Source organism: Salmo salar, chromosome 01, assembly GCF_965601325.2.
Source record: "Salmo salar chromosome 01, fSalSal1, whole genome shotgun sequence".
Taxonomy (NCBI): domain Eukaryota; kingdom Metazoa; phylum Chordata; class Actinopteri; order Salmoniformes; family Salmonidae; genus Salmo; species Salmo salar.
Genome location: NC_138291.1, coordinates 56,075,767 through 56,102,882, shown reverse-complemented (window position 1 = coordinate 56,102,882; position 27,116 = coordinate 56,075,767). Strand labels below are relative to the sequence as shown.

General features: G+C 40.9%; 1 protein-coding gene across 3 annotated transcripts; it reads right to left on the bottom strand.

Moving 5' to 3' along the window:
- Window positions 1-2,229: 2,229 nt before the first annotated feature.
- Window positions 2,230-22,849, bottom strand: LOC106605019 (cysteine sulfinic acid decarboxylase). Of its 3 annotated transcripts, none has more exons than XM_014200239.3 (16): window positions 22,708-22,835; window positions 22,318-22,372; window positions 15,113-15,213; window positions 14,731-14,867; window positions 12,305-12,431; window positions 12,005-12,095; window positions 11,689-11,911; window positions 11,529-11,608; window positions 11,369-11,423; window positions 10,962-11,078; window positions 10,408-10,472; window positions 10,109-10,190; window positions 6,405-6,604; window positions 2,921-2,972; window positions 2,744-2,833; window positions 2,230-2,608 (listed from the first exon to the last, which is right to left on the bottom strand). In XM_014200239.3, the coding sequence occupies exons 3-16, from the start codon at window positions 15,195-15,197 to the stop codon at window positions 2,435-2,437; spliced, it is 1,578 nt and encodes a 525-aa protein (XP_014055714.2). In that variant the 5' UTR covers window positions 15,198-15,213; window positions 22,318-22,372; window positions 22,708-22,835; the 3' UTR covers window positions 2,230-2,434. The 3 variants fall into 3 exon arrangements, with proteins under 3 accessions (XP_014055714.2, XP_082831340.1, XP_082831341.1); XM_082975214.1 differs by lacking the exon at window positions 22,708-22,835 and adding an exon at window positions 22,644-22,699; XM_082975215.1 differs by lacking the exon at window positions 22,318-22,372 and having other exon boundaries at window positions 22,708-22,849.
- Window positions 22,850-27,116: the final 4,267 nt, after the last annotated feature.

The following is a 27,116-nucleotide window of genomic DNA, read 5'->3' as shown; positions in this document are numbered from 1 at the left end:
GTTCCCCAGACCTGAATCCAATTGAGCACATCTGGGACATCATGTCTCGCTCCATCCACCAACGCCACGTTGCACCACAGACTGTCCAGGAGTTGGTGGATGCTTTAGTCCAGGTCTGGGAGGAGATCCCTCAGGAGACCATCCGCCACCTCATCAGGAGCATGCCCAGGCGTTGTAGGGAGGTCATACAGGCACGTGGAGGCCACACACACTACCGAGCCTCATTTTGACTTGTTTTAAGGACATTACATCAAAGTTGGATCAGCCTGTAGTGTGGTTTTCCACTTTAATTTTGAGTGTGACTCCAAATCCAGACCTCCATGGGTTGATAAATTGGATTTCCATTGATTATTTTTGTGTGATTTTTGTTGTCAGCACATTCAACTATGTAAAGAAAAAAGTATTTAATAAGATTATTTCTTTCATTCAGATCTAGGATGTGTTGTTTAAGTGTTCCCTTTATTTTTTTGAGCAGTGTATTTATATTGACTACGTCCGCCCTAGCTACCGCATTGTCTTAATTGAAATTACAGATTGCCTCTTATCCGCTTGTCATCCCCTTATGCCATCATTTGTACATCTCAATTGTCAGTAGAAAACATTTGTTTAAGCAAATCAGCCATGTCTTTTTTAAAAGGCAGTAAATGAGGCTGAATGAACTGTTTCACTGCCAGACAATGCACCACTGATAGCCAGACTCTGTCCCTTTCAGAGATTTAGGCATGGCCCTTCTCTTTGACCCCAAATGCTAATGCAGCCCTCAGGGTGTAGTGACATTAGGCAACCTCAGTCACAGGGGCAGACTGGGACCAATAATCAGGCCTGGAATTTAACACACCGGCCCGCTCTTTTCCTTGAGGCCCCCAGACTGACCCATTATTTTCCTTGAGGCCCCCATTATTAGCCAGATAATGATAATTTGCGCTAAAACAAAACTATTTAGACAGGCCCACTGGGCTAGAAATGGACCAGCCCATCTGGCATTTGTCCGAAATGCCATATGGCCAGTCTGCCCCTGCTCAGTCAACATGCATGGTGGGTTTGATGCCAGGAAGTGGCCCCTTTGAACACTTTTTCATGGACTTAACCCCAGCAGAGTGTTTGTGCATCACACCCATGTCAGCTGTAAAGCCTTACCTCCCTTCCTGCTGTACACACTCACGTACAACTGCTCAAAAATTAACATATGCAGACAGATGTAATAAACATTCACCCTTCTCAGCCAAGGCCATCTTTAATCCAAGCACGTTGGGTCACGAAAGTTTACTTTTTATGGCTGTGCAGGGAAGACTATCACTCTCTATGAGAGGCCTCTGGTGCCAAAAGCCTGTATTAGCATGGGTAGTGCCATTGATGGCTTCCACCATTTTAATGCAGTCAACTGGGTGGGACTTCCAACTTCATTGGCTGATCCCTCCTCATGACCCAGTTGGAGTTATGTCCAACCGGGTCATCAGGAGGGATCAGCCAATCATGAAGAAAACCTAATACTTCAAAATGGAGATCGCCTCAATGGCGCTGCCTGTGCGCTCAGACACCATAGAAACTATACCGAACAAAATATAAACGTAACATGTAAAGTGTCGGTCCAATGTTTCATGAGCTAAAATAAAAGATCCCGGGAATTTTCCATACGCACAAAAAGCTTATTTCTCAATTATTTTACACAAATTTGTTAACATCCCTGTTAGTGAGCATTTCTCCTACGTCAAGATAACCTATCCACCTGACAGGTGTGGCATATCAAGAAGCTGATTAAACAGCATGATCATTACACAGGAGCACCTTGTGCTGGGGGAAGAAAAAAAAGAGGCCACTAAATTGTGCAGCTTTGTCACACAACACAATGCCACAGGTGTCTAGTTGAGGGAGCATGCAATTGGCATGCAGACTGCAGGAATGTCCACCAGAGATGTTGCCAGAGAACTGAATGTTAATTTCTCTACCATAAGCCACCTCTGTCATTTTAGAGAATTTGACAGTACGTCCAACCGGGCTCACAACTGCAGAGCACATGTAACCACGTTTATATTTTTTGTTCAGTGTATATAGGGACGCCTTCTCTATGGAGTTATGCTGCAGCCCATGGGCTCCTCTGTCGGTCTGTCTACACCAGGCATCATGGCCCTGATCAGGCTTCCGTCAGCATCTGTCACGGTCATTTCTTAGAAGAATCTCCTACATCATGTTCTACAACCCAATAATACATAAAGTAGGCCATACAATAAGTCACTGGACTAGGTTTATTACTGTGTCACATACCACATTTCAAACACTTTGTTTGGTAACTTTGTCCACAATCAGTGCCATTAGACTAGTGAAATGAGCATTAGACTGATAAGAATTGGTCATATTGTAAAAAAAAACGAACATATCTGATGTTGAGTCTATGACATAAATGGAGATGCAAGACTATATTTAGGTATAATTACTATCACAGATCATTCCCAAGTCTCTCAATCTCATTCAGACAGAATGACATATCTTGGTGGGAGAGTTGCGGTGAGATGACTATCATGCGGAAGAAGTTGACTCGTCCACCCTGAGGCTGGTAGCCCAACATCATAGTACCCTGCTTCATCATACGCTCCTTAATCACTGGAGCCACCTGGTGATGAAGATACAAGATCACCGAAGCATTGTATCAGCGAGACAAACTGGATTAATTGTAGAATATATCATAGCAATTGAGGTAAAAAATAAATAACTGGAATCATTGTAAGCACTTCACACACACACCAACCTTTGACAATCTGTCATTGTAGTCTGGACTGTTCTCCTTTCCCCGCAGACTGGGTGGTATGAACCAGAAACACACGTTCACAAACAACGGCTGTTCAACAGAACAAAAGCAAAAGACATAGGTGAGATAAAAGGGAGAAGAAATCTTTTCTATGTATTTGCTAAAACAATGACTCACCTTCCCTATAAGTTCAAAGCCCTCTCTTCTCTTCATCTCCTCCACCAGATATCTATGGTTGGACGGTCAACACAGAGATCAGTGTTCCACAACATTTGAAACGTCTTTCATTGACATACAGTACCAGTCAAAGGTTTGGACACCTACTCATGCAAGGGTTTTTTCTTTATTTTTACTATTTTCTACATTATAGAATAATAGTGAAGTCATCAAAACTATGAAATAACATATGGAATCATGTAGTAACCAAAAAATTGTTAAATCAAAATATATTATATTTTAGATTCTTTAAAGTAGCCACCCTTTGCCTTGATGACAGCTTTGCACCCTCTTGGAATTCTCTCAACCAGCTTCATGAGGTAGTCCCCTGGAATGCATTTTAATTAACAGGTGTGCCTTCTTAAAAGTACATTTGTGGAATTTCTTTCCTTCTTAATGTGTTTGAGCCAATCAGTTGTGTTGTGACAAGGTTGGGCTGATATACAGAAGATAGCCCTATTTGGTAAAAGACCAAGTCCATATTATGGCAAAAGACCAAGTCCATATTATGGCAAGAACAGCTCAAATAAGCAAAGACAAAAACAACAGCCCATTGTTATTAAGACATGAAGGTCAGTCAATCCGGACAATTTGTGCAGTCACAAAAACCATCAAGCTTTATGATGAAACTGGCTTTCACGAGGAGCGCCACAGGAAAGGAAGACCCCGAGTTACTTCTGCTGCAGAGGATAAGTTCATTAGAGTTACCAGCCTCAGAAATTGCAGCCCAAATAAATGCTACAGAGTTCAAGTAACAGACATCAACATTAACTGTTCAGAGGAGACTGCGTGAATCAGGCCTTCATGGTCGAATTGCTGCAAAGAAACCACTACTAAAGGACACCAATAATAAGAAGAGACTTGCTTGGGTCAAGAAACACAAGCAATGGACATTAGACCGGTGGAAATCTGTCCTTTGGTCTGATGAGTCCAAATTTGAGATTTTTGGTTCCAACTAAGAATACCTAAGAGTGAATACAATTATTTTGAAAACGCAATTAAGGGAATTAACTGGAATGATATCTTGTCCAAAACAGATGTGGAAGCTGATCATCAGGTTTTTCTATCCACAATCCAGACTACAATAAATGGTTTCCTAAAGAAAATCAAATCCAAACCTGGCCAAAAGAGCACTCTTCCTTGGCTAAATGGAGAAATCTGGAAATTTATGAAAGAATGAGATTATGCTCTAAAAACAGCCCTAAAATCCAAATTAGAGCATGACAGACGTAGGTTTACCATGTTGAGAAATAAGGTAATGAAAGAAATCAGACAGGCCAAGGCAAACTTTTTTTATTAACATAATTGGTGAAGCAAAGGGAAATTCTAAATTGATCTGGGAGAATCTAAAAAAGTTAACAGGGAAAGACCATAGTAACACCGCAAAAAGACTAGAAATCATGGTGAATAACAATCGAAAAACAGGATGCAGTCGAAATAACAATAGCCTTCAATTCCTACTTTATTGACTCTGTCACAGAACCCCTCCACTGGTTTCTTGGGCCCAGTGCTAGTAAATGACGCTCAACCTTTCTTCATCATAAGGGAGGTTTCTGAGTCAAAGGTGAACAAGGTGATTAGCTCACTAAAGAACTCTAAAGCCAAAGGTATGTTTGGGCTGGACTCTACCTTTCTTAAAAACTACAAAGAGTCAGTCATTGGCCACGTTACTAAGGTCAACAACACATCTATTGGTCTGTGGGTGTTTCCAAGTGTATGAAGTCGGCCATAATAACGGCCATCTTTAAATCGGGTGACCCTGCTGACGTGAGTAACTACAGGCCCATTAGTATACTATGTGACGTCGAAGGTTGTTGAAAAGTGTGTAGCAGAACAACTGATTGTCCACCTCAACAACAGCCCCTTCACATTATACTCCATGCAGTCTGGCTTCAGAGCGAAACACTCCACAGAAACGGCCAACTGCTTTCTTCTGGAAAATGTGTAGTCTAAGATGGACAAAGGGGGCGTTGTTGGGGCTGCGTTTCTGGACCTAAGGAAGGCTTTTGATACTGTTAACCATGAGATTCTCATCACAAAGTTGTCCAAGTTCAACTTTTCCCCCGATGCCTTGAGATGGATGAAATCATACCTTGAAGGCAGAACTCAGTGTGTCAGAGAGAGCAATGAGCTGTCGCCCACTCTTAGCTATGATGTGGGCGTGCCCCAATAGTCAATACTGGGGCCCCTCCTGTTCAGCCTGTACATTAATGATCTGCCTTCTGTCTGTACTGGGTCTGAAGTTCAAATGTATGCAGATGATACAGTGATATATGTGCATGCAAAGAGCAAACAACAAGCTGCACAAGAACTCAGTACTATAATGGTCCAGGTTACAAAGTGGCTCAGTGACTCGTGTTTGCATCTCAAGTATGAGCTTCTCCCCTGACACATAGACATCTGGCTCTGTAGCATCTGTTGCTCTCTTTGTGAAGAACATGCAGTTCTTCACAAAGAGAGCAACAGATGCTACAGAGCCAGATGTCTGTGTGTCAGGGGAGAAGCTCATACTTGATTCCAACCTCTCTTTTAAAAAGCAGGTGAAAAGGGTAATTCAAATAACCAAATTCAACCCAGCTAATTTCCGATTTATACGAAATTGTTTGACTACAGAGGTAGCAAAACTGTACTTCAAATCTATTATACTCCCCCACTTAACATACTGCTTGACAACATTAAAACCCATTCAGTCTGTCTACAAACAGGCTCTCAAAGTGCTTGATAGGAAGCCCAATAGCCATCACTGTTAAATCCTCATAAAGCATGAGTCTGATTTACTGTCTGTGATTTATTTAGAATTCCAGGCACACTTAAGCATTCTGCAGCAATACGCCATCCCATCTGGTTTGCGCTTAGTGTGACTATCATTTGTTGTTTTTCAACAGGACAATGACCCAACACAGCTCCGGGCTGTGTAAGAGCTATTTGACCAAAGAGTGATGGAGTGCTGCATCAGATGACCTGGCTTCCACAATCACCCAACCTCAAACCAATTGAGATGGTTTGGGATGAGTTGGACCACAGAGTGAAGGAAAAGCAGCCAACAAGTGCTCAGAATATGTGGGAACTCCTTCAAGACTGTTGGAAAATCATTCCAGGTAAAGCTGGTTGAGAGAATGCCAAGAGTGTACAAAGCTGTCATCAAGGCAAAGTGTGGCTACTTTGAAAAATCTCAAATATGCATTTTATATGTTCAGCACTTTTTTGGTTACTACATGACTCCATGTGTGTTATTTCATAGTTTTGATGTCTTCACTATTATTCTACAATGTAGAAAATAGTAAAAATAGAGAAAAACCCTTGAATGAGTAGGTGTCCAAACTTTTGACTGTACTGTAGATTCGATACATTTTTTTTTTAAATGACAGCTCTAAAAGGTGTTTTAAGTAAGGAGCTTGACTAATCAGACTTACAGCCGTAGGTTTGTGAATGTCTATGTTTGTACCTTGTATGGGCGACAGCCCTGTCAACACGCTCTTCCAAGCCTTTTGACCCTACAGCTTTCCACATCAACCACAGCTTCAGGCAGTCAACCTTACGGCCACACTGTATCGACTTGTCCCCCGTGTCCAGACTTGTGTCATAGAACTTGTCCTGCTGGAAGAGGTACTTTGCATCTGCACTGTGGCAATGTTTCAATAGGTGCTGTGGAAAAAGGGAAGAGATCAAGAATAGCTGAGATTTAACAAAAAAATTACAACAGACCAGTCATAACTGAAAAGACAAACAGGTATCAAACTGTCACGACAGGAAAGAAGGAGAACTATAGAAAGCATGGTCTTTAAACCTGTGGTGCCCAGGCCCCGGCCCAACCCCACCAACCACAAGGACCCCTGGTACTAGAACGTTCCAGGGAATTCCTTTGATTGGCAGAGAGCAGGTTTACTGGCATGCCAGACCCCCCGAAACCTGGGTACTGGTAAAGTACCACAACAACGCAAAGGAACAATGTAACTCAGACACCCATAGTCGTCTGTCTATGCGGGTCGCTACAATATCCTCACAATTTTCTCAATGTAATTTCCCTTTTTTTGGACACCAAATTATTGGGCTTTTTAGCTAACATTCCACTCAGTGTCACTTGGCACATAACATGGAGTGGAATGTTCGCTAAAAACACTAGCAACCAGGCTACCAAATTATAAATGGAATCTTCAAATTTATGACATGAAAGGATGTGATTAGCCATTTTCTTTAATATAGACCCCTTCCCCCAATTAAAGTTGACTACTGGAGGGAATGCTCACAAAAGTATGTGGACAACCCTTCAAATTAGTGGATCCGACCATTTCAGCAACACCCGTTGCTGACGTGTATAAAATTGACAAACATTGGCAGTAGAATGGCCTTACTGAAGAGCTCAGTGACTTTCAACATGGCACCGTCATAGGATGCCACCTTTCCAACAAGTCAGTTTGTCAAATTTCAGCCCAGCTAAAGCTGCCCCGGTCAACTATAGGTGATGTTATTGTGAAATGGAAACGTCTAGGAGGAACAACGACTCAGCCACGAAGTGGTAGGCCACACAAGCTCACAGAACAGGACTGCCGAGTGCTGAAGCATGTAAAAAACGTCCGTCCTCGGTTGCAACACTCACTACCGAGTTCAAAAGTTTCTCTGAAAGCAACGTCAACACAAGAACTGTTCGTTGGGAGCTTCATCAAATGGGTTTCTATGGCTGAGTAGCTGCCCACAAGCCTAAGATCACCATGCACAATGCCAGGCGTTGGCTGGAGTGGTGTAAAGCTCACCACCATTGGACTCTGTAGCAGTGGAAACATTCTCTGGAGTGATGAATCACGCTTAACCATTTGGCAGTCCGACAGATGAATCTGGGTTTGGCGGATGCCAGGAGAACGCTACTGACCCAAAAGCAGTGCCAACTAAAGTTTGGTGGAGGAAGAATAATGGTCTGGGGCTGTTTTTCATGGTTCGGGCTAGGCCCATTAGTTCCACTGAAGGGAAATAACGGAAATAATACAATGACATTCTAGACGATTCTGTGCTTCCAACTTTATGGCAACAGTTTGGTGTTTCCTGTTTCAGCATGACAATGCCCCCGTGCACAAAGTGAGTTCCATACAGAAATGGTTTGTCGAAATCATGTGGAAGAACTTGACTGGCCTGCACAGAGCCCTGAACTCAACCCCATCCAACACCTTTGGGATGAATTGGAACGCCAACTGTGAGCCATGCCTAATCACCCAACATCAGTGCTCGACCTCACTAATGCTCTTGTGGCTGAATGGAAACAAGTCCCTGCAGCAATGTTCCAACATCTATTGGAAAGCCTTCCCAGAAGAGAGGAGGCTGTTATAGCAGCAACATGGGTGGACCAACTCCATTTTAATGCCCATGATTTTGAGATGTTTGATGAGCAGGTGTCCACATACTTTTGGTAATGTAGTGCACCTTTGTAATGAGTGATTTTCAAGATGGCAACACCAATGACACAACTTAGGGACATTTATCTTGGTAAAAATATATATTTTAATAGCCTTTAATATCAGTGGTGTAAAGTACTTAAGTAAAAAAACTTGAAAGTACTAAAGTCGTTTTTTGGGGAATCTGTACATTACAATTTATATTTTTGACAACTTTTACTTCACTTTTTTTTTTACCCCTTTTCGTGATATCCAATTGGTAGTTACAATCTTGTCCCATCGCTGCAACTCCCGTACGGACTTGGAAGTGATAAAGGTCGAGAGCCATGCGTCCGTCGAAACACGACCCTGCCAAGCCGCACTGCTTCTTGACACACTGCCCTCTTAACCCGGAAGCCAGCCGCACCAATGTGCTGGAGGAAACACCGTACAGCTGGCGACCAAAGTCAGCGTGCATGCGCCCGGCCTGCCACTAGGAGTTGCTGGAGCGCAATGGGACAAGGACATCCCGACCAGCCAAACCCTCCCCTAACCCGGATGACGCTGGGCCAATTGTGCACCGCCTCATGTTTAGCAGGACAGGAAAATTGTCTAATTCACACACTTATCAAGAGAACATCCCTGGTCATCCCGACTGCCTCTGATCTTGTGGACTCACTAAACACATGCTTCATTTGTAAAAGTGATGGCGCATGCCCCTGGCTATCTGCAAATGTAAAAAAAAAAAAAAAAAGATTATGCCATCTTGTTTACTTTATATAATAAACCACATTTTATTTACTTTTGATATTTAAGTATCTTTAAAACTAGTTTTTAAAATTTAGTTTTAGTATTTTACTGGGTGACTTTCACTTTTACTTAAGTCATTTCTATTAAGGTATCTTTTCTTTTACTCAAGTATGACAATTGATTACTTTTTCATCACTGTGTATGTATGTATGTAAGTATATATACACATACACACACAAATTGTTGTAGTCACCCTACTTTCACATTTCTCACTGTCAATCTTGAATTATAATTATAATCGTGAATTATAAAGTTTTACTGGTGAAACAACCTGCCAACCATTTGATCTCAGTTTCATGGGAATATGTAGTTTTTCAATTATGTACAGTGAGTGGATTTTTAGAGTTGATGGCATTAACAAACTGTAGCATACCGGTGTTTTGTTTCAATCAGAATCACATTTTGCCTAGTGGCGCACACGTGAGATTTCTTTTACATTAACGTTATACTATGATATTATATTTGGTTCTGTTATGTACAATAGGCCTACTATCATTATGTGATCTTGCAGACATTGATTCAGCTTTGCTCTGAATTTATTAAAACGAACACCATTCAGAGTAGCTTGTTCCGTACAAGTAGAGCAGAGACTGTGCGCGAGTAGAGAATCCCGCACATGGGCAGACGTGTTGAGACCATTAGACCCTGGGAATATGGATCAAGAAAAATCAGATCCGCAGCCAATACGTTTTACTCCAAACTGCATGTCGACATAAAAATTGTATCCAGGAGTTAATCTGACTATGGGTAAGTAGAACAAAACGGATTAATTTCCCAAATATCCCTTTAAACAAGTATAAAGGACTTGCATTACATTTTATCATTGACAAACAGTTCAATATAAAAAAAAACATGTATGATGTGTAAATATTTGTCATTTTAAAGTGATTTTTATGGTTGCAAAGGCAAGGGACACAAATGTCATCACAACTCAAGAACAACCCTTTGGTGTAGATCCCCTGAAGGGGTGTCTTACTGTGGTGTCCTTGAGCAGAATGGCTGAACATTGCAAGCCCGTCAGCATCATCTTGTGTGGATTCCAAGTCACTGAATCGGCTCTGATCACAAACACATCATTACAATCAAGTCAAAGTCATATGTTGAGCCATTCAGAAGGCTTGCCCAGTCATGCGAGACATCAAGACACCTAATCTATACTTTGGTACACTAGCACACAGATTGAATTAATTTAAAAGCTTTTTTTTTTTGCAGCACATTTAGATGTTTTGTCTACAACTTAATTCCAGTAACTGTATTCAGAGCATGCAATCCTACCTCTCAACTCCTCTCATGAGATGTTTGTGTTCCTTTGAGAAGAGAACACTCCCTCCCCAGGCTGCCTGTGCCAAACCACAAGAGAACGCCAGTCAGTACAGATGTAGGATCTTAATTTGATTACCCTGTTGCAGAAGAACTTTCGTGCAACGCAGGAAACTTTAATTTGTAGTGTATTTCAGTAAAAAGGCTTCTGAAATTAATTATTTCAGACTTGCATCAAACCCTTCAAAAATGTCCATTAATTCTAATCCAAATAATTCACATTTCCTGTTGCTGCAGGATTATTTTCCTGCTATAGCAAACTGGCTCAAATTAAGATCCTACATCTGTATTCTTCAGGTCAAAATACATGGGAAAGATGGTCAACTGTTGAAAAGGATGTAAATTAGACAGTGGCTATCTTTTACACTCTTTTGGGAATGGGGTATGAAGTTTTGATCAACATAATAGATGCCGTCGGCCATCATCTTGACAGAAGACTACTTTTGTTGTCTGAAAACATTGGACAAAGTTTGATTCTGGAGTGAAAGATCACCTTAAAAAAAACTCACATCAACATGCATCCACAACCCCTGTCTGTCACAGATGTCAGCGATGGGCTCCAGTGGATCAAAGGCGCCTTGTACAGTCGTTCCTGACGTGGCATGGATAAAGAATGGCACTGCCCCCTGGTAGGTGAAGAGGGGTAATGAAAGATGCCCTTGCATCTCTACTTAGTGCCTTGTACTGTGATATGTGCTTTGCCGATTGACTACTAGGAATTGCAGATAAAATATTTTAAATGCTAACAGAGTACTAGGAATTCATCAGATCCTTGTGCAAGATATCACTGATTGTCTATCAGCAATTCCTAGTAGTCTATTGGCAATTCCTACTGTTATCGGTATAAATACTGAATATCACAGCACATAAAATAGAATTTACACAGTAAATTAAAAAAGGTAAACAGTAAACTTGCTTGAGATTTCGCCAGCTCAATTGTCTCACCAAGGTCTTCTGGAATCATGCAACCCCTGTAGGTCAACAGAGAGCACGTGTTAAAATCTGTAAAATCATGTATGCCTAAGAATGATGAGATGACTGACAAGAGTCACAAAGGAAGGTTCTGATCACTTTACCTATCATCCACTTTGACCTTAAACACGTTCTCTGTCCCAATACCTTGAAAGGCAGCTGCTTTCATCACAGAGTAGTGGCTCTGGAGGAAAGTGTGGGTATAATGAATGAATGGGAAGTTGAATAGTGTATTACTTCTACCATACAGTCCGTTTTCCCCACCTGTTGAGATGTAAAGACAGCCAGTCGAGGGAGGGACCACATTCCCTTCAGTTTTACTTCTGGGAAGGCCCGGTAGCGTGCTACGTTCATGGCATACATGTTAGACATGGTACCGCCTGGGCAGAAGATGCCATCTCCCTCTGCCCACCCAACTAGAGAACGTAGCTTGGAGAGTACCTCGTCTTCCATCAGGACAAACACTGGAGCCACCTCATAGGTATACCTGTTAAAGAACAGTCCATCACAAGCATCTTCATACCAAAACATACTTTATGGTATGTATATGTGCATATAAATATTTATTGCTTTCTCCTACTGGCTAGTGTTAAGAGCCTCCGTAAGGAATCGTCCTGTCAAGGCATGGTAGTCCACCCCTGCAAAGAGCTGATTGAAGAACCGCGGATGATCTGGAAAGAGATATGCATGCACTACAGTAAAGAGCATTCAGGACCATCCCAAGCAATCGCATTTACCAAAAATCGAATGTAACCAAAACCACACATCTCGCTCTGTCTAGTTTCCCTGTGGGGTCGGGTTAGCTCTGGTCCAGGGCGCTAGCATGGCTAGCAGCAAACCGCCCAAACAACCTGGACAGAGCTAGGGAGAGACAACTTACTGGTCTTGACACTGTACTTGGCCACATCCCGTATTCTCTGCAGCAGCTGGTGTTGCGGCTCCCCAGTCTCTCGCAGCTCCAGATCTAGCAGAGCAGCTAACTCCTCTGGCTCGCGCCATTCACACACCTGTGACCAGGGGTATAACAAGCACAGGAAACCCATCAAAATACAGCACTGAGTAGTGAGTACCTCCACGTTTGATTGTGATGCACACAGTCAGGTGTGAAGAATGTCAGTTAACTTAGGCAATTCCACGGTAAGAGTGACAAAGATTCCGATTTTTCACTTTAAAATGTAAAAAAAAAAAAAAATGATTGCAAAGATAAACAACTATGCACACGGACTACTTATAACAATTTCCACTTTAAATGGAAAAAAACACATTTACTTCAAGAACAGTGCAGATGCAAAGTTTGGTAACAGAATGACGGTTTGTGCTGTACAAACAGAACAAATCGTCATTCTTTTACCAAACTTTGCATCTGCACTCTTCAAGTAAATGTGTTTTTGTAAAATTCTGTGGAAAATGTTAAAAGAAGTCCTTGTGCATAGAGTAGTATGGTCTGGTTAATTTTGCAATCATTGGTTTTTGTTTGCCATACGTTTTAAAGTGAAAACTCTGAGTCTGTGTCACTTACCGTGGAATTGCGTTTATTTTTTTATTCATTTAACTAGGCAAGTAAGTTAAGAACACATTCTTAATTATAATGACGGCCTAGGAACAGTGGCTGGTTCAGGGGCAGAACGACAGATTTTTATCTTGTCAGCTTGGGGATTCGATCTAGCAACCTTTTGGTTACTGGCCCAAAGCTCTAACCACTAGGCTACCTACCGGTACAGGCCCAGTGGTTCCTAAACAATTTTGCTACATGACCCACCAGGACAGGTATGTCACTCAGGACTTACCAAAAGGCTTGTGCAGCAAAAAAACGTAACAATACAGTGCCTTCAAAAAGTATTCACACCCCTCAACTTTTTCCACATTTTGTTGCATAAACTGAAATGTCTTGACTCAATAAGTATTCAAACCCTTTGTCATGGCAAGCCTAAATAAGTTCAGGAGTAAAAAATAAAAATAAATAAAAAGCATAACAAATCGCATAATAAGTTACATGGACTCATTTCGTGTTCAATAATAATTAACATGATGATTTTTGAAAGACTAGCCTGTCGCTGTACCCCACACATACATACAATTATCTGTAAGGTCCCTCAGTCGAGTAGTGAACTTCAAGCACAGATTCAACCACAAAGACTAGGGAGGTTTTTCAATGCCTCACAAAGGGCACTGACTGGTAGCGGTGTAAAAATGAAGAAAAGCAGACACTGAACATCCCTTTGAGCATGGTGAAGTTATTAAATAGGCGTTGGATGGTTTATCAATACACCCAGTCACTACAAAGACACAGGTGTCCTTCCTAACTCAATTGCCGGAGAGGAAGGAAAATGCTCAGGGATTTCACTATGAGGCCAGTGGTCATTTTAAAATAGTTACAGAGTTGAATGGTTGTGATATGAGAAACCCGAGGATGGATCAATAACTTTGTAGTTACTCCACAATACTAACCTAAATGACTGCGTGAAAAGAAAGAAGCCTATAGAGAATAAAAAAAAATATTCCAAAACATGCATCCTGTTTGCAACAAGGCACTTAAGTAACAGTGAAAAAAATTATTAATTGTCAAAGAAATTAACTTTTTGTCCTGAATATATGCACTATGTTTGGGGCAAATTCAAAACAACACATCACCAAGTACCACTATTCATAATAGTGGTGGTTGCATCATGTTATGGGTATGTTTGTCATCGACAAGGACTAAGGAGTTCAGGATAAAAATAAATGGAACACAGGTATAAGCACTGGCAAAATCCTAGAGAAAACCCTGGTTCAGTCTGCTCTCCAATATACACTGGGATACTAATTCACCTTTCAGCAGGATAATAACCTAAAACACAAGGACAACTCTATACTGGAGTTGCTTACCAAGACATGGCATGGTTAGTTTTGGCAATAATTAACAATCAACTTGACAGACCTTGAAGAATTATTTTAAGAATAAAGTAAACATATTGTACAATCCAAGTGTGCAAAGAGACTTACCCAAAAAACTCACAGCTGTAATCGCCACCAAAGGTGTTTCTACAAAAGATTGACTTAGGGGTGTGAACACTTATGCAAATTAAATATTTCTGTACTTAATTTTCAATAAATTTGCAACAACTTGTTTTCACTTTGTTATTATGGGGTATTGTGGGTAGATGGGTGGTAAATAAAATATTGAATCCCATTATGAATTCAGGCTGTAACAACAAAATGTAGAATAAGTCAAAGGGTATAAACACTTTCTGAAGGCACTCTATATTGCATAGTGCAGAGAACAGGCATGTTAGGCTAGAGATTAGACAGTTAACAGGGATGTGAGACCTTCTCTTTGACATCTGTGCCTTTACATAGCACCTCCTCAATGATGACTTTAAAAGCCTCGGTCAGGAAGAGCTGGCCTTCACTGTTGTCCAGAAGAGGTTCATTCATATTCTGCTGACCATACAGGGGAGAAGGTCCTGTAGTTGTCCCATAGTCCAACCAGGAAAAAGGAGAGAGGGTTGAATAGTTGTAGTAGTTTCATGATACTGCATTGTTGAGTCAATAGTTAAAGTCAATAATTAGAGTTACCAACAAGTTCTTTGCATGGTCAAGGTCTTTATACAATAGCAATTCATGGTATTGTAGATATCTAGTCACAGGTTGAGAACCCTGGACAGTGCACCCTCCTCCTGTCAGATAACACACAAACATTCCAAATCACCTTGCTCTGAAACAACACTCTGATTACTCCACCAGTCAAGAAAGGAAGACCATCCCAGGTTCCAGAATCTAGGTAGGTGACTCATGACTTAAAACCACAGTCTGCAAATAAGACCAAACAGAAACAATTGAGCAAATGCATCCCTTGACATTCCAAATTTCTAAAAGGGGTAATTTACACTACATACATTTACGGAAGCAAAAAGAATATATAACCTGCATATTAGAGGTCGACCGATTAATCAGAATGGCCGATTAATTAGGGCCGATTTCAAGTTTTCATAACAATCGGTAATCGGTCTTTTTGGACACACCAATTTTGGCCGATTACATTGCACTCCACAGAGGAGACTGCGTGGCAGGCTGACTACCTGTTATGCGAGTGCAGCAAGGAGCCAAGATAAGTTTAATGCTAGCTAGCACCTTATCTTAAAAAAAACAATCAATCTTAACATAATCACTAGTTAACTACACATAGTGGATGATATTACTAGTTTATCTAGCTTGTCCTGTGTTGCATATAATCGATGCGGTGGCTGATAATTTATCATTGAATCACAGCCTACTTCGCCAAACAGGTGAATTAACAAGCACATTCGCGAAAAAAGCACTGTCATTGCACCAATGTACCTAACCATAAACATCAATGCCTTTCTTAACCTGTTTAGGATAGGGGGCAGTATTGACACGGATGGATAAATAACGTACCCGATTTTATCTGGTTACCACTCCTACCCAGTAACTAGAATATGCATATACTTAATACATGTGGATAGAAAACACCCTAAAGTTTCTAAAACTGTTTGAATGGTGTCTGAGTATAACAGAACTCATTTGGCAGGCAAAAACCTGACAAGGTTTCAGGCAGGAAGTGGCCTGTCTGACAAGGTGTCGTTCTTCTTGTCTCTGTTTATTGAAGAGTGAGGATCTTAGCTGTCCCGTGACACTTCCTACGGCTGCCATAGGGTCTCAGAAGGCGGCAAAAAGCTGAATCGTGGCTTTGCAGGCTCTGGCTGAAACAAAGTAGCGCGTTTGGGTAGTGGCTGGTTACAGTACTGTGAGACTCAGGCGCGTGCCCGCGTCGACCGAAAGCTTTGTTTACTTTCCTCAGTTTAGCTAAATGGACATTCCCGGTCGGAATATTATCGCTTTTTTACGAGAAAAATGGCATAAAAATGGATTTTAAACAGCGGTTGACATGCCTCGAAGTACGGTAATGGAATATTTAGATTTTTTTTGTCACGAATTGCGCCATGCGCACGACCCTGATTTACCATTTCAGATAGTGTCTGGGACGCACGAACAAAACGCCGCTATTCGGATATAACGATGGATTATTTTGGACCAAACCAACATTTGTTATTGAAGTAGCAGTCCTGGGAGTGCATTCTGACGAAGACAACATAAGGTAATCAAACTTTTATAATAGTAAATATGATTACGGTGAGTGCTAAACTTGCCGGGTGTCTAAATAGCTAGCCCGTGATGCCTGGGCTATGTACTTAGAATATTGCAAAATGTGCTTTCACCAAAAAGCTATTTTAAAATCGGACATATCGAGTGCATAGAGGAGGTCTGTATCTATAATTCTTAAAATAATTGTTATGCTTTTTGTGAACGTTTATCGTGAGTAATTTAGTAAAATGTTAGCGAATTCCTCCGGAAGTTTGCGGGGGGTATGCTAGTTCTGAACGTCACATGCTAATGTAAAAAGCTGGTTTTTGATATAAATATGAACTTGATTGAACAAAACATGCATGTATTGTATAACATAATGTCCTAGGGTTGTCATCTGATGAAGATCAAAGGTTAGTACTGCATTTAGCTGTCTTCTGGGTTTATGTGACATTATATGCTAGCTTGAAAAATGGGTGTCTGATTATTTCTGGCTTGGTACTCTGCTGACACAATCTAATGTTTTGCTTTCGTTGTAAAGCCTTTTTGAAATCGGACAGTGTGGTTAGATTAACGAGAGTCTTGTCTTTAAATAGCTGTGAAATAGTCATATGTTTGAGAAATTGAAGTAATAGGATTTTTAAGGTTTTGAAAATCGCGCCACAGGCTTAAAGTGGCTGTTACGTAGGTGGGACGAATTTGTCCCGCCTAGCCCAGAGAGGCTAAAATCAATACACACATATATATTTTTAAACCTGCATATTTAGTTAATATTGCCTGCTAACATGAAGTTCTTTTAACTAGGGAAATTGTGTCACTTCTCTTGCGTTCTGTGCAAGCAGAGTCAGGGTATATGCAGCAGTTTGGGCAGCCTGGCTCGTTGCGAACTGTGTGAAGACCATTTCTTCCTAACCATGACCGTAATCATTTACATAATTATGACATAACATTGAAAGTTGTGGAATGTAACAGCAATATTTAGACTTAGGGATGCCACCCGTTAGATAAAATACGGAACGGTTCCGTATTTCACTGAAAGAATAAACGTTTTGTTTTCGAAATGATAGTTTCCAGATTTGACCATATTAATGACCTAAGGCTCGTATTTCTGTGTGTTATTATATTATTTTTAAGTCTATGATTTGATAGAGCAGTCTGACTGAGTGGTGGTAGACAGCAGCAGGCTCGTAAGCATTCATTCAAACAGCACTTTCCTGCATTTGCCAGCAGCTCTTCGCTGTGCTTCAAGCATTGCGCTGTTTATGACTTCAAGCCTATCAACTCCCGAGATTAGGCTGGCAATACTAAAGTACCTATTAGAACATCCAATAGTCAAAGGTATATGAAATACAAATGGTATAGAGAGAAATAGTCCTATAATAACTACAACCTAAAACTTCTTACCTGGGAATATTGAAGACTCATGTTAAAAGGAACCACCGGCTTTCATATGTTCTGAGCAAGGAACTTAAACATTAGCTTTTTTACATGGCACATATTGCACTTTTACTTTCTTCTCCAACACTGTGTTTTTGCATTATTTAAACCAAATTGAACATGTTTCATTATTTATTTGAGACTAAATTGATTTTATTGATGTACTATATTAAGTTAAAATAAGTGTTCATTCAGTATTGTTGTAATTGTCATTATTACAAATAAAAATAAAAATCGTCCGGTTGATTGGTATCGGCTTTTTTGGTCCACCAATAATCGGTATCGGAGTTGAAAAATCATAATCATCGACCTCTACTGCATATACACATAATTGTAGTGTAAAGATGAAAATCTCGTGCGTCACCTTACCTAGTAGGTAGTGTGCGAGACAGCCCCTAGACTTGCTCCCATCTGAGCAGTAACATGTATAATTGGGCACGTTCCTCTGACTAGGTGTTGGACTCATGCCACATCTTACAACGCCTGGATAGGTATTTGAAGCATCATCATATGTAAGAGCAATCTGTCAGTTGATGACATAGCACACAACCACTGGTGGATGCTTGCAACATCTGAGCAGGGGAACGCGATCAGAGTCTCCTCAAGCCAAATGCTCCTACAGTAATTGGTTGCGTTGCCCTGCTGACATGCATCAACCAATGGTAGAGTGCCACGTCATCGACAGATTGCTATAACATATGATGTGCTTAGCTGATACTTAAAATACCTATCCTGGGGTTGTAAGCTCTGGCATGCATCAGCACCCAAAATCTTAATAGCAGAGCAATCTTTTTAAAACAGCTGAAATATACAGAATAAAAATTATCAACATGTAAAGTTGGTCCCATGTTTCATGAACTGAAATAAAAGCTCCCAGAAATGTTCCTGACTAGAGGTCGACCGATTATGATTTTCCAACGCCGATACCAATTATTGGAGGACCAAAAAAAGCCGATACCAATTAATTGGAAGATTATTTTAATTTATTTGTAATAATGACAATTACAACAACACTGAATGAACACTTATTTTAACTTAATATAATACATCAATAAAATCAATTTAGCCTCAAATAAATAATGAAACATGTTCAATTTGGTTTAAATAATGCAAAAACCAAGTGTGGAGAAGAAAGTAAAAGTGCAATATGTGCCATGTAAAAAAGCTAACATTTAAGTTCCTTGCTCAGAACATGAGAACATATGAAAGCTGGTGGTTCCTTTTAACATGAGTCTTCAATGTTCCCAGGTAAGAAGTTTTAGGTTGTAGTTATTATAGGAATTATAGGACTACCTCTCTATACGATTTGTATTTCATATACCTTTGACTATTGGATGTTCTTATATGCACTTTAGTATTGCCAGTGTAACAGTATAGCTTCCGTCCCTCTCCTCGCTCCTACCTGGGCTCAAACCAGGAACACATCGACAACAGCCACCCACGAAGCAGCGTTACCCATGCAGAGCAAGGGGAACAACTACTCCAAGTCTCGAGTGATGTTTGAAACACTATTAGCGCGCACCCCGCTAACTAGCTAGCCATTTCACATCGGTTACACCAGCCTAATCTTGGGAGTTGATAGGCTTGAAGTCATAAACAGCGCAATGCATTGCGAAGAGCTGCTGGCAAAAGGCACCAAAGTGCTGTTTGAATGAATGCTTACGAGCCTGCTGCTGCCTACCACCACTCAGTCAGACTGCTCTATCAAATCATAGACTTAATTATAATATAATAAACACACAGAAATACGAGCCTTAGGTCATTAATATGGTCGAATCCGGAAACTATAATCTCAAAAACAAAACGTTTTTTCTTTCAGTGAAATATGGAACCGTTCCGTATTTTATCTAACGGGTGGCATCCCTAAGTCTAAATATTCCTGTTACATTGCACAACCTTCAATGTTATGTCGTAATTACGTAAAATTCTGGCAAATTAGTTCGCAACGAGCCAGGCGGCCCAAACTGTTGGATATACCTTGACTCTGCGTGCAATGAACGCAAGAGAAGTGACACAATTTCATGTTAGCAGGCAATATTAACTAAATATGCAGGTTTAAAAATATATACTTGTGTATTGATTTTAAAGAAAGGCATTGATGTTTATGGTTAGGTACATTGGTGCAACGACAGTGCTTTTTTCGCAAATGCGCTTGTTAAATCATCACCCGTTTGTCCAAGTAGGCTGTGATTCGATGAGAAATTAACAGGCACCGCATCGATTATATGCAAGGACACGTTAGATAAACTAGTAATATCATCAATTATGTGTAGTTCACTAGTGATTATGTTAAGATTGACTGTTTTTTATAAGATAAGTTTAATGCTAGCTAGCAACTTACCTTGGCTTCTTGCTGCCCTCGCGTAACAGGTAGTCAGCCTGCCATGCAGGCTCCTCGTGGAGTGCAATGTAAAGCAGGTGGTTAGAGCGTTGGACTAGTAACCGGAAGGTCGCAAAAATGAATCCCCCCTGAACAAGGCAGTTAACCCCCGTTCCTAGGCCGTCATTGAAAATAAGAATGTCTTCTTAATCTGACTTGACTAGTTAAATAAAGGTGTAAAAAAACATTTTCTTTTCAATATTTTTTTTTCTTTCATAAATATATATTTATTTTTTATTACGTTTTTTTTTTAATCGGCGGCCAAAATTACCGATTGTTATGAAAACTTGAAATCGGACGTAATTAAATCGGCCATTCCGATTAATCGGTCGACCTCTATTCCTGACGCACAAAAAGCTTCTCTCTCAAATGTTGGGCACAAATTTATTTACATCCCTGTTAGTGGGCATTTCTCCGTTGCCAAGATAATCCATCCACCTGACAGGTGTGGCATATCAAGAAGCTGATTAAACAGCATGATCATTACACAGGTGCACCTTCTGCTGGGGACAATTAAAGGCCACTCTAAAATGTGCAGTTTTGTTGCACAACACAATGCCACAGATGTCTCAAGTTGAGGGAGAGTGCAATTGGCAAGCTGACTGCAGGAATGTCCAAAAATAGTTTTGAAAGGTCATCAAACATGGAATTCCTTGTCGGAAAGTGAGGCAACTTTCTAGAGATACGACTTCATAATTTGACCTTGTTTTAAATCAGAACTCCCAGTTGTCTTGAAAGCACCATATATCCAGAAATACTGTAAATAATGACAAGATGGTCTTGTCTCCCTACGCCCTATCAAATAGGAGTTGTTGTCCAGCAGACCGATTTAACGGGAGTGGACCCTGTTGCTTCGCCTCCTCCCTCTGGTATATCGCTTTCGCCTGTGTGACTCGGACTGTGAAATCTGACACCACTTGAAGCTGGGATGTTTCACCTACCATTTCAGTCGCTCTTCCAACTGTCCAACTCCTGGCTAAACGCGATGGTCACATTCCCCTGCTCAGACATTGCACGCATCAACCAATGGTTGCGTGCTACGTCATTATCAGTGTCATCGACTGACAAATTGCTATAACATATGATGTGATTAGCTGATCCGTTTAATACCTTATCTAGGCGTTGTGAGGAACGCTAGGTCACAGCCACTAACAATGCACATGCCTGCAATCCTTAGATCCTAGCAAAGCAGGATGGGTTCGTCGCTCTAGCACATTCAGAGATCAATTTATAGCAAACTTTATCAAAGTAATCTAAAAAAATGTATCGATTTTTTTTTTTACAAAAAACACTTTCAGTTATTCATAGACGGACAATATTAATATGAGCTGAAAGGTCAGTTCCTAATATGGTCAGGAAGCCAAGCTAAAGCCCTGTCTGATGTTCAGAAGAGTGGGGCATAAGTTTTGATCAAGAGAGACCTTTAGAAAATATGCAAATGTTCTCCAAGACTAAACATACAAATATGTAATTTACAGAAAACATACAAGTCACTTCAAGCCTTATACGTTTTGTTGAATAAGAAATACATAATTCAGATGTAATATTTTTCATATTTGTACGGTGTACTTGAGCTTGTGTCCTCAAATGTGACTAACGTTACACCTCAGCAATTTATAAAAATGAAAAAAATACCAGAAAGGTATTGGAGTATGGTGCATTAATAGTTATTGTTTATCGCCCTCATGATAAATAATCACCTTTGGGATTACATAGATTAGCCTACATTTTATTTACGCTAAAACTGTAACGTAAAAGCAATTTAGTTATGGTTCTGCTGGTAGCTAACGTTAACATTAAGCTAACTAGCTAATCATATGCGGCACGTGAGTTTCAAGTTAGAAAAAATAATAACGAAATAAAAAAATAAAAATCACCTTTATGATAAAGTATTGCATGCATCATCGAATTTGCAGACTAATGTGAAATGACCTACTATTGATAATGTGATGAGTAGGTTGGATAGTCATAAATTAAGCTAATAAAATACTCACGTTCACAAAAGACAATTCTGCTTTTCTTCTTTCTTTGCACACACCCAGAGCCCAGCTAGAGGGACATTTTTAAGGATGGTCATTTTTAAAGAGGATCCGAGAAAAACGTGCCCTTTTATAAACACATTTCATGCAATTCTACAACGATTTACTTTTCATGACTAAATAGTCTTTAATATTATAACAATTACACAATAAGAAACTCTGCTGACACTGACAAACTGAAATCAATAAAAACGACCTTGTATTAAATGCAACCATCTAATCGATGCCTATGAAAAGGGGAGACATATTGTAGGCTATGACGTCCATCTAGATGAACTTACTGTCTTTAAAAAAACGTTCCAGGACCCTGGACTCCAATTATAAAGATAGAATATACGCACTCACCGAGAATATGGCTGATGCTCTCCACTGTAGTCCCAAAACTTTTGTTTTTCTGGATCAAAATGGGGTTTAGGTGGTGGGCGTGACCAAGGGCGTGGTCACCGGTGCTGCTGCCGACCGAACATTTTCGAGGCCGCCTGTTTGCCGAAGTGACACAATGTAGCTGTTTTAAAGCTAATTTCCTGCAATTCTACACATTTTTCCATGTGGTGGAGATTAAATGTTGCAGTTTTACAACCAATCTCGTGCAATTTTACACGTTTGGCCATGGCTTATGCTATCTGAGTGACTCAAGCATTATAACAAAATCAATGGGGCCCCATGGCAAAAATTCTTCTGAATGCAGTTTTAAAAAATGTTGATTCTCCTTCACTGTCTAGCTTTTATTTAGGTGATTGTTAATTCTCAAAGATCTTATTGAAAAATGTATTAGTCTATTATCTTTTCTACATACTTTATATCTGGTTTTAGTCATTCAAGTTTACTCTGAAAACGTTTTTACACACAAGTTTTGTTTTTATTGTTTTAATTTTTTATTTTATTTCACCTTTATTTAACCAGGTAGGCTAGTTGAGAACAAGTTCTCCTTTACAACTTTTACCTGGCCAAGATAAAGCAAAGCAGTGCGACACAAACAACAACACAGAGTTACATATGGAATAAACAAAATATACAGTCAATAACACAATAGAAAAAAAGTCTATATACAGTGTGTGCAAATGAGGTAAGATAAGGAAATAAATAGGCCATAGTGGCAAAATAATTACAATTTAGCAATTAAATACTGCAGTGATAGACTGGAGTGGTAGATGTGCAGAAGATGAATGTGCAAGTAGAGATACTGGGGTGCAAAGGAGCAAAAAAATAAAAAAGAACAGTATGGGGATGAGGTAGTTGGATGGGCTATTTACAGATGGGCTATATACAGGTGCAGTGATCTGTGAGCTGCTCTGACAGCTGGTGCTTAAAGTTGGTGAGGGAGATATGAGTCTCCAGCTTCAGTGATTTTTGAAATTCGTTCCAGTCATTGGCAGCAGAGAACTGGAAGGAAAGGCGGCCAAAGGAGGAATTGGCTTTGGGGGTGACCAGTGAAATATACCTGGTGGAGAACGTGCTACGGGTGGGTGCTGCTATGGTGACCAGTGAGCTGAGATAAGGCGGGGCTTTACCTAGCAAAGACTTATAGATGACCTGGAGCCAGTGGGTTTGACGACGAATATGAAGCGAGGGCCAGCCAATGAGAGCATACAGGTCGCAGTGGTGGGTAGTATATGGGGCTTTGGTGACAAAATGGATGGCACTGTGATAGACTGCATCCAATTTGCTGAGTAGAGTGTTGGAGGCTATTTTGTAAATGACATTGCCGAAGTCAAGGATCGGTAGGATAGTCAGTTTTACGAGGGTATGTTTGGCAGCATGAGTAAAGGATGCTTTGTTGCGAAATAGGAAGCCGATTTTAGATTTAATTTTGGATTGGAGATGCTTAATGTGAGTCTGGAAGGAGAGTTTACAGTCTAACCAGACACCTAGGTATTTGTAGATGTCCACATATTCTAAGTCAGAACCATCCAGAGTAGTGATGCTGGACGGGCGGGCAGGTGCTGGTAGCGATCGGTTGAAGAGCATGCATTTAGTTTTACTTGCATTTAAGAGCAGTTGGAGGCCACAGAAGGAGAGTTGAATGGCATTGAAGCTCGTCTGGAGGTTAGTTAACACAGTGTCCAAAGAATGGCCAGAAGTATACAGAATGGTGTCGTCTGCGTCGAGGTGGATCAGAGAATCACCAGCAGCAAGAGCGACATCATTGATGTACACAGAGAACAGAGTTGAACCCTGTGGTACCCCCATAGAGACTGCCAGATGTCTCGACAACAGGCCCTCCAATTTGACACCCTGAACTCTGCCTGAGAAGTAGTTGGTGAACCAGGCGAGGCAGTCATTTGAGAAACCAAGGCTGTTGAGTCTGCCAATAAAAATGTGGTGATTGACAGAGTCGAAAGCCTTGGCCAGGTCTATGATTACAGCTGCACAGTATTGGACATAGGCAGCCCCCCAAAAAAACTGTTAGGTGGCCCGCCCAAGACTTTTCTATGCAGAAAAAAAACTGCATTAAGATAGGCTGTTTGCTCAATAGTGGCAGTTGAGAATGTTGGTAGCCTGACTAAAGACAGTTGCAGTTTTTATTTTATTTTCAAATATTGAAAATAGATGCTTTTCACTGACAGCCGCAAACCAATAATCAGCTATTTGTTATGCTGCATGCAGCTGCCCAAATTGCGAGCTTCCCATAGAGAATGATTGAGGCCTCTAGTGGCCAAAAGGCTGTTTTAGCATGGGCAAAGTCATTGAGGGATTCCACCATTTTAATGTGGTCAACTGGGTGGGACTTCCAACCACATGAGGTTGGTGGCACCTTAATTGGGGAGGATGGGCTCATGGTGATGGCTGGAGCGGAATCAGTGGAATGGTATCAAACACAACAAACAAAATGGTTTCCATGTGTTTGATGCCAATCCATTCCCAGCCATTATTGTGAGTCGTTCTCCCATCAGCAGCCTCCACTGCTTCCAACTATATTGGCTGATTCCTTCTGATGACCCTGTTGGAGTCATGTCCAACCGGGTCATCAGGAGGGATTAGCCAGTCGTGAAGAAGAAAATGGACTAATTCAAAATTGAGATTATCAATGTGGACACTGTGTGGACAGATGTGAGTGCTATGGGTCGGTAGTCATTTAGGCAGGTTACCTTAGTATTTTTGGGCACAGGGACTATGGTTATCTGCTTGAAACATGTTGGTATTACAGACTCAGACAGGGAGAGGTTGAAAATGTCAGTGAAGACACTTGCCAGTTGGTCAGCGCATGATCAGAGTACACGTCCTGGTAATCCATCTGGCCCTGCGGCCTTGTGAATGTTGACCTGTTTAAAGGTCTTTGTCACATCAGCTGTGGAGAGCATGATCACACAGTCGTCTGTAACAGCTGATGCTCTCATGCATGTTTCAGTGTTACTTGCCTCGAATTGAGCATAGAAGTTATTTAGCTCGTCTGGTAGGCTCGTGTCACTGGGCAGCTCTCGGCTGTGCTTCTCTTTGTAGTCTGTAATAGTTTGCAAGCCCTGCCACATCCGACGAGCATTGGAGCCGGTGTGGTACGATTCGATCTTAGTCCTGTATTGATGCTTTGCCTGTTTGATGGTTCATCGGAGGGCCTACAGTAGAGGGATTTCTTTTAAGCTTCCGGGTTATAGTCCCGCTCCTCGAAAGCGGCAGCTCTACCCTTTAGCTCAGTGCGAATGTTGCCTGAAATCCATGGCTTCTGGTTCGGGTATGTACGTACAGTCACTGTAGGGACGACGTCCTCGATGCACTTATTGATAAAGCCAGTGACTGATGTGGTGTTCTCCTCAATGCCATTTGAAGAATACCGGAACATATTCCAGACTGTGCTAGCAAAACAGTCCTGTAGTTTAGCATCTGCTTCATCTGACTACTTTTTTATAGACCGAGTCACTAGTGCTTTCTGCTTTAATTGTTGCTTGAAGCAAGAATCAGGAGGATAGAATTGTGGTCAGGGGTGTGTGCTTAGACCCCTTCTGTACTCCCTGTTCACTCACAACTGCTTGGCAACGCATGACTCCAACGCAATCAAGTTTGCTGACGACATGACGGTGGTAGGCCTGATAACCGACAGCAATAAGACAGTCTACAGGAGGAGGTCATTGACCTGTATTTTGGAGTACCTGTTTGAGGCTGTTTGCGTAATTAGTAGGACCCAATTTTATTTGTACAACATCTAAAGACCTACATCACTTCCAAGAGCATTGCCATTTCTAAAAGTATGTATTTTGATGTTTTTGGAGCCTTTGTTTATGTTTATCTCTGTCCCTTGAACTGCAGAACGAGCATGAGGAAGTCTATCGCTGATGGGGTAAGTTTCTCAAAACCAAGTGAAATCTCAAAAAAAGTGTCTGGACACCTCTATAACATGCCACTTCCAGCAAAAATAGAGATTTGGTAAAAAAAATGTTAACTTGTCCTTTAATTGTCTGCACACGGTTGTGAATTGTTGCGTTATTCAAGAGTGTAATATGGTTTAGATGAGATGTCGTTTGTTAAAAGCATGCTTACTGGCTACTGTGATATTTATGGTAAATATTGCTGCCCAGCAAGAAGGGTGCCATTAACAAGTCACATCCAAAGTGTCACGTCCTGACCAGCAGAGGGAGCAATTGTATTAGTTTTGGTCAGGACGTGGCAGAGATTTTGTGTTACGTGTGAGTTGGTTGTTGGACTCCCAATTGAAGGCAGGTGTGTTGAGTTGCCTTTGATTGGGAGTCCTATATAGTAGTGTGTGTTTTTCCTTGGGGTTGTGGGTAGTTGTTTTTGCACTGCGTTTTGTGTGCCTGCAA

What these genes read in the sequence shown, in the direction of transcription:
- LOC106605019 (XM_082975215.1), bottom strand. Translation starts at nt 15,197, where the DNA reads ATGAGTCACCTACCTAGATTCTGGAACCTGGGATGGTCTTCCTTTCTT. An exon ending in AAGGTCAAAGTGGATGATAG is followed by an intron (nt 11,424 to 11,528) that starts GTAAAGTGATCA and finishes GTTGACCTACAG; the next exon opens with GGGTTGCATGATTCCAGAAG. An exon ending in ACAATGACAGATTGTCAAAG is followed by an intron (nt 2,609 to 2,743) that starts GTTGGTGTGTGT and finishes CTTCATCACCAG; the next exon opens with GTGGCTCCAGTGATTAAGGA.